The sequence below is a fragment of the Aegilops tauschii genome, chromosome 6, assembly GCF_002575655.3.
Source record: "Aegilops tauschii subsp. strangulata cultivar AL8/78 chromosome 6, Aet v6.0, whole genome shotgun sequence".
Taxonomy (NCBI): Eukaryota; Viridiplantae; Streptophyta; class Magnoliopsida; order Poales; family Poaceae; genus Aegilops; species Aegilops tauschii.
In genome coordinates, this window is record NC_053040.3 from 495143015 (window position 1) to 495151229 (window position 8215).

The following is an 8215-nucleotide window of genomic DNA, read 5'->3' on the forward strand; positions in this document are numbered from 1 at the left end:
AAGACAAACTTTTTAAGACAGAGGAAGTACAAGTTGCATGGTTATTATACATGCTTGACCTTTGCCTGGTTTCTTGTATTGTCAAACGGGACTAATATGTTGCGGGAGTTACAGGACCGCGTGCGTGGTGCAGCTCCTGGACCAGGCGCCAATATAAAGGTTGACACGTCAGAGCCCACGAATTCAACATTGGCGACGTTGTCCTATAGACACTCAGTGACGGGGCCTACCGGCTCTGCAACCGCAAGTCATGTCAGGTCACACCACATCCATGCAAAGCGGAACAGCTACGTCTTTTTATGCATAAGTCATTTTATTCATAGATTTTTCCTTTTTAAATATGTTCAGCTCGGAAGGGGAGCCTTGGCACAGTTGTTGCCTTGTGACCATATGGTCATCGATTCGAGTTCGGGAAACAGTCGCTTTCAGAAATGTAGGACAAGTATGCGTATAAAAGAACCAAGGGGTCGGACCCTTCCCCAGACACCGCAAGTGGAAGCTATGTGTACCGGGTTGCCCTTTAAATATGATTAGCTTGCTTAAAATAATCATCGAATAAAGGAATTATGTCTCATTCCCATGAGCATTACGATTTCTCACTTTTTAATTGCTAAGAAAAATACAAATGAACGTCCCATGACGGACATAGGGGTAGTCATTCGTTCCCATCTACTCCATAGACCATACTCTCGCTAGTCACAATCCTCGTCATCTAGTAACCCCTCGAACGAGGTGCTCCCACATCAATACAAAACAAAGGGCATAGGGTATTACCTCACCATGAGGGAACGACTGGGGTAACCCTTTTGTGTGAACTTTCTTCTGGTACTTCCGGCCATGTTTGTCGACCTACCGAAGGTATTGGTGGTTTCCTGTACCATCACTAATGGCACTATGACTGAGTTTGATTTAATTACAATGCATAATCTACATAATTTTGTGAAATGGGAACATCAATGATCTTCTATCCACACACCTACGCCGGCTATGCCACCACCACCACCACCTCAAACCCCTCGTCTCGTGCCACTTCTTCCGCATCATCACCGCCTCCATTGTCCCGTATGGCAGCTCCGAGAGCCATCTCTAGTTCCCTCATGAAAACTCGAGGGGCGGCCAACTGCAATAACAAGAGAAATGCAGATAACCAAGCCCGGACCACCACCATCACATCAGCACCTTCTCCCACCATCTGCTCCTCCACATCAGCACCTTCATTGCCATCCCTGGCAGCTCCAGCGTCCTGCTCTTCAACCACACCAAAAACATGATTGGTGTATGCCTTGTATAATATTTGAATGATTTGACCGAGTCCAATTATCACGGCCAGGCTACTACCAACCTATGAGTAAAAGAAGTGACACAAAATTCATTTTTGAGCTCTTGATGATCGAGCAAGGAAAAAAACGAAACCATGCGTGGGCCTTACCAGATGGAGCATTGTGTGCACATCCCAAGGACTATGTGTTTTACCCAGATAATCAACAAATTGGTAAACAGTAATGAGTGTGTCGGCTAATATCATGAGCAGATCACGAAGCAAGTTGTCATTGCCTCCAATTTCACTCATCTGTGTCACAAATTAGTGCAAAAAAATCAGCATTTCTGTCCCCTTGAATGTGTACATATACTTTGCGTAAAGTTGTAAATGATCATTTATACCGCGTTGCGCACTAACATAACAGCCTCGAGACATACAAAAACATCAAGGATAGCTTCGACCAAAATATCGTGCAAAGCATAATTCTCTGGAGTTTCCATCCCAAGTAAAAAAGCTCCAATCGCCATTAAGATTGCTATGCCAGAAATCTGCAAAACAGGTGCGAAAGTTCTATTGAGCATATGTATTAATCTTCAGATAAATAGCTATATCTAGAGGTATCTATGACAAATTGTTTTACTAATGGAACTAAAAATGGTACACAAGATGTTGAATTATTCGGTTGTGCGCAAGGCCAATTTTTGGTTAAATATTTGGGAATTCTGATTCATTATCTGCGTCTAACTAATGCGGAGTGGAAACATGTTGAAGAGCGATTGGAGAAACGGTTGAGCAATTGGAAAGGTAAGTTGCTCTCCGTTGAAAGATGACTAGTTTTGATCAATTCTGTTCTCACAAACATGGTTCTGTACATGCTCTCATTTTTCCAACTTCCCGAAGGGGTTCTGCAAATACTAGATTACTTCATATCCATATTCTTTTGGCAAAAAGACAGTGAAAAGAAAAAAGTACAGGTTAACAAAATGGAGTGTAGTTTGTCGACCAAAAGACCAGGGAGGTTTAGGTATTCAGGACCTCCAGGTCAAAAATGATGCCTTACTTAATAAATGGCTATTGATTCAAGCTGATTGCTGAGGATGGTGTTTGGCAAACTCTACTGCGCAACAAGTATCTAGGCCAAAAAGCGATATCCCAGGCATATTGAAAGCATGGTGACTCGCATTTTTGGGTTGGTCTGATGGCGATACAAAAACATCTTTTTCTCTTCTGATCGTTCGCAATAAAGGACGGCTCTGAGATATGTTTCTAGGAGGACGAGTGACTAGGAGATGCCACTCTTGGAGAAGAATATCCAGCCTTATACCGCATAGTACGCGATAAGAATGATACGTTTCCACACATTCTCAGCTCTTCCCCACCGGATGTATCATTTAGGAGGGATTGGATTGGCCCCCGCCTTGAGTCATGGCAATATCTACTATCCCGTTTGGATTTGATTAACTTGGCACAAGGGCAGGATGTGTTCCACTGGAATCTAACTACATCGGGGTGCTTCACAGTTGGCTCTATCTACCGTGCACTATCACACTCAGATATTCCAGTGGACAATAATAAACTAATATGGAAATCAAAGATGCCACTAAAAGTTACGATTTTCATGTGGTATCTTCGGAGAGGAGGTTGTGCTAACTAAAGGTAATCTTGCTAGATGCAACTAGCAAAGAAGCAAGAAGTGTAGCTTTTGTACTCACGACAAGACAATCAAACACCTCTTCTTTCAATGCATGTTTGTGTGTTCTACATGCTCCGTCATCCAAATAGCGTCCAGTTTGTATCCGCCGACAAGTGTTGCCAATATATATGGTGACTGGCTTGATGGAATACCAAATACAATTAGTACACTAATTCGGGTGGGAGCGTCTTCCTAACTATGGCCGCTTTGGCTATGTAGAAATGATTGTGATTTTAATGGCAAAATCTCCTCTCATATGCAGGTTATCTACTGTTGTATGCATTGGCTTCGTATGTGGTCCACGCTGGACCGAACGGAGTATCAGTCCTTATTCAAGGTGGTGTGTATGCGGTTGGAGCCCGGGGGGCAGGGAGGTTTTTACCCAACTTGGGTGGCAACACAATCTCCTGATCAGTCCACCTCCTTCGTCGATATAGGCATAGTTTTGGTCTCATATGTCTTCACTATTGCCAAATTGTCGTTTTATACATACCTTGTCAGACGGTTCTTTCTTTGGCTGTGTGCATCTTAGCTATGCAGAAGCCGGGTCTCGCTCATCATGACTTGTATCTGCTTGATGCTACAATTTGAGATAATTTTACCAAATTCCAAAACCGACTTCATGATGAAGCGAGACAGAAATACTTTGAGACTCGAATAGAAGATATTCAACAATTCATGGTAGAAGAGAATGATATCCTCACAGTGCCTTTCTCTAAAGAGGAGGTGAGAGTTGCGGTGTTTCAAATGGAACATAACAAATCTCCATGCCCTGATGTCTTTCCGGCAGAATTCTATCAAAAAAATTGGGATGTCATCAAGACTGACGTATTGGAGTTGTTCAATTGTCTTCATGCTGACCAACCTGAGTTATTCAGGCTTAATTTTGGCAAGAAATTTTTGTTGCCGAAAATTAAGGAGGCTAAGCGGATCCAACAATATAGACGCACATGTCTTTTTAATGTCTGCTTCACGATTTTCACCGAAGTGGCTACTAATAGGCTCAACACGGTTGCTGACTATCTCATCCGACCATCTCAAATGGGTTTCATGCAAGGAAGAAATATACTCGAAGGAGTAGTAATCTTATATGAGACCATTCATGAGATGCACCACAAAACATGATTGAAGTAGATTTTAAGATTGACTTTGAAAAGGCCTATGACAAGGTCAAATGGTCGATCCTTCAAAAGGTCCTGAGAATGAAAGGATTCTTTGATAAATGGCACCATATGATCCAAAAAAATTGTTACTACATATAGTGTGGATGTCAAAGTCAATGATGATGTAGGCCATTAATTTCAGACAAAAAGGCAAGGTGACCCCATATCTCCAATGTTAATTAACATTATTGCTGACATGTTGGCTATCCTAATTGACTGCGCCAATATGACGGCCAGATTGCAGGAGTAGTGCCACACCTTGAGGATGGCAGAATCTCTATTCTGCAATATGTCAATGATATAACTCAATTTATGCAGCATGACCTGTATAATGCTCAAAACCTGAATTTTTTTCTTTTAGCATTGAGCAAATGTTGGACCTTAAAATTAACTTTCATTAAAATGAAGTGTTCTTCCTTGGAGAAGCCAGTGAGGCTGCAGTTAATTCCGCCGAATGTTTGGTTATGTGCAAGGCAAATTCCTGATTAATTTTTGGGAATTTCGATTTATCATCGACGACTCACTAATGAGGAGTGAAAATATGTAGAGGAGCACCTAGAGAAATGGTTCAACAATTGGAAAGGCAAGTGGCTCTCTGTTGGAGGACGAGTCGTTTTGATGAATTCCATCCTCACAAATATGGTTCTCTATATGCTTTCATTTTCCAACTTTCAAAAGGGTTGTGCAAAGGCTGGATTATTTTAGATCCAGGTTCTTTTTGCCAAGGGGACAATAAAATGAAAAAAAATACTGGATGGCCAAATGAAGCATTTGTAGGAGAAAAGATCATGGTGGTCTTGGCATTCATGACCAAGAACGATGCCTTACTTAGGAAGTGGTTGTTCAAATTACTTTTTGAGGACGGCGCTTAGCAAACACTATTGCCCAACAATTATCTTGGCCAAAAGGTTGTGTCTCCGGCTTATTGAAAAACCTATTGACTCACACTCTAGGGCTGGTGTAGTGGCAGCAAAGAAACATCTTTTCTGCTTTCGATCCTTCGCGATAAAATACGGGCCAGAGATTCAATTATTGGAGGACAACTGGCTAGTCAATTCTAGCCTCTGAGAACAATATTTAGCTTTGTTCCTGCTGAATATTTCTTTTATGGGATTTGATTGGCCCTCTTCTTATGTAATGTCAAAATCTTTTATCCTAATTGGACTCGATTAAGCTAACGCAAAGACGGGATGTGTTTCACTTGAACCTCACTGTATCTGGGTCCTTCACAATGGACTCCATGTGCCATGCACTCATGCATTAAGAGATCCCAGTATATAATAACAACAAAATTTAGAAGTCCAAGATTACACTGAAACTTAAAATCTTCATGTTGTATCTTCGGAGATGAATTATGCTAATCAAAGACAATCTCACCCATCAAAATTGCCAAGAAAACAAGAAGTGTAGCTTTTTGTACTCAGGCACAGACAATCAAACACCTCTTTTCCATGCAAGTTTGCATGTTTTACGTGGCCAGTCATTCAAATAGTATCTATTTTGAATCCACCCATAAGTGTTGCTAATATTTTTGGTCATTGGTTGGACGGTATACTAGATTAAGTTTAGAATTCTCATAAGTGTGGGAGTGTATGGCTTATTATGGTCGCTTTGTCTATGTAGAAACGATTTTGGTCCTTAGCATAAAAATTCTTATCGTTTGCAGGTTATTTTTCGCTACATGCACTTGCTTCGTATGTGGTTTACCCTGAGTTCCAACCATTGTTCGGTGTGTATCCAATTGGAGCTGGTGGCTTGGAACATTTTTACCCAACATGGGTGGCAGCCTTATTTCCAGGTCGGTTCACCACCTCCTGGACATAGGCATAGTGTCGGCCCTATATGACTCTACTGTTATCGATATGTTGATCTTTTAAATAGCCTACTTAGGATTCCTAACTGTATATTTACTCTTTTATTCTTTGGTATGTAACTTTGATTTCTTTCTTTTTCTTATTCTTTTCTTTCTTTGTTTCTTTTGTTAAGTTAACGATCTTGTGAGACCTTTTTTTACCCTACATAAAAAAATCAATAAAAATACAAAGCACAATTCCGTTTTTAGGTGTTTTTTTAGTTTTGTTAGGTTTGTGCCATGCTCAGGAACACAATGCAGATGCGGCTTCTTGAAGATGGAATAAGGTTCTACCTGCCTAGCCCCGTTCCAGCGATACTTCATCATCGGAGGGCATGTGAAGGTTGGAAACTTTTGATATACTCTTCTCTTCATTGGTGGAGGTTGTTGTTATGGTGTGCTGGCCCTATGAGGGGCGATGTGCTCCAGTCCAACTATCTTTTTAGTGAATCTTTGAAAGATAGATAAGAAGTTTTTTTTATTTTTGCAAGCCAGTCGCTCTTTTGACTTCAACTCCCGCCCTTAACCCATGAACAATATGAGTTCTAAGCTTCTTTCCTCAAGTGGTAGGTGGAAGCCTTTCTTTCTTCTTGCACATATTGAGCTTGGCGCACCTTGAGATCTCGAAAGTTCTCATAAATGATGGAGCTATTGGTTTTGGTCATTGTACGCTTGGTTGTTTGTAGTCGTTGCTAGGTGCTCTACAAAACTAGATGTAATTTTTAATTCTAATGCTCGTTGCACTATCTTGACAAATGATAAACAGATCAGAAGTTTTCTCGCAAAAATAAGTTATGTTGTTTCTCTCACAAAAGCAAATATGTTGTTCTTTTTATTTATCTTTTATTAGGTTTTTTGTGTTTGGCTGTGTGCACCGTAATTATGGAGAGGCCAGTTGTTGCTCATGATTATTTGTATCCCCTTGATGCTATATTTTGAGTTAATAAAAGTGCCCTTTATTTTTAAAAAAACTTGTACTAAGTATTCCCAAAATTTCCCTGCCATACATCAGTGATTATGCTTATTGTTTCTGATACTTGAGTATTGTCAAGTTCCTAAATTGTATTACCTTCTTCCTAAAAACTTTGTCTTAGATTTGTCTAGGTACTGATGTATGTAGGACAAGTTTTTTGGGACTGAGGGAGTGCAAGTTGAATGGTTATCATGCATCGCTGAACTTTGCATGGTTTCTTGTATTGCCAAACAGGATTTGCTGGGAATCAACTCCCACGGGAAGGATCAACCCTTAGAACCAACCAAGCCCTTAAGTGAATTGCCGTGTGCAGAAATTATAAATCCGTTTAAGTGAATCCACAGCTATTTCAGTAAGAAGACGGAAAAAAAAATGCAGATGTGGCGCAAACATGTGCAGGGGAGGACGAAACCTGTAGAGGCGCCTCTATGGCGGGGATTTCTGGGGAGAAAGGACTCTTCCCCGTCTCCGTTTTGCGCTGCCGCCTCTACATGTCTCCGCCGTGAATTCCAACTCCTGCCCGGACCCGTTCGCCGGAGTGTTGTCGCAGTACTACCCCCACGAGGCTCCTAGGCATGGCGGTGGCCGCCAAGCTCATCCGCCTCCGTCTGCTTCCCTCGCACCTCTGGTGGAGAGCGCCACAGCAAGCAGCTAGCGCCCACGACACGGAGCTCCCGCCGCCGCCCGGACCTGTTGGCCAAGGTCGGTGTTGCGGGAGCTACAGGGCCGCGTCGCGCAGCTGCTGGTGGCCACGATGGTGGCGGCGCCCCGCGACCACGCAACTGGATGTGTTGCTGGTGATGAGGGTGCGCAGCCGTGTGGCGTGAATGAGAACCTAATCCAATCCACTAGTGTATCGTGTGCTTCTCCCTTAGCATATGTGGATGCCACATCAGCATATCCCCAAACCCCGAACCTTTTTTTAGACTATGAAACGAGCTTTGCCACACCTACAAAGGGATTATTACGTTCTTTGATTACGTAATTGAGGTAGTCTTCGCCGGGACCGTGGTATGCGCCCGGTCGGCTGTGAGAGAGCTCCCCTGGTTAGGCTGCGGTGTGTTGCCGCGCCCGGGTATGTTCCTAGTAAAGTGAAGCCGTTCGTGCGGCCGAGGCGTTTGTGCGCCGGAAAAATTGTGTGCTCCATCTTCCACCTTCGTTTGTGCGAGTGAGAGAAAGAGAGCGGTTCCAACAATTGGTATCATGAGCTTGGTTGTCTTGGGCAGAGTTCGCCGTGCTGGAGGCGTGCCGTTGGTGACGACGCTCGCCGGCG

At 42.7% G+C, this 8215-nt stretch overlaps 1 protein-coding gene across 2 annotated transcripts; it reads right to left on the bottom strand.

Moving 5' to 3' along the window:
- Positions 1-516: 516 nt before the first annotated feature.
- LOC109787323 (uncharacterized) lies at positions 517-7792 on the bottom strand. Of its 2 annotated transcripts, none has more exons than XM_045230235.2 (4): positions 7355-7792; positions 1663-1809; positions 1430-1570; positions 517-1243 (listed from the first exon to the last, which is right to left on the bottom strand). In XM_045230235.2, the coding sequence occupies exons 2-4, from the start codon at positions 1786-1788 to the stop codon at positions 986-988; spliced, it is 525 nt and encodes a 174-aa protein (XP_045086170.1). In that variant the 5' UTR covers positions 1789-1809; positions 7355-7792; the 3' UTR covers positions 517-985. The 2 variants fall into 2 exon arrangements, with proteins under 2 accessions (XP_045086170.1, XP_045086169.1); XM_045230234.2 differs by having other exon boundaries at positions 517-1342.
- Between the last annotated feature and the right edge of the window lie 423 nt (positions 7793-8215).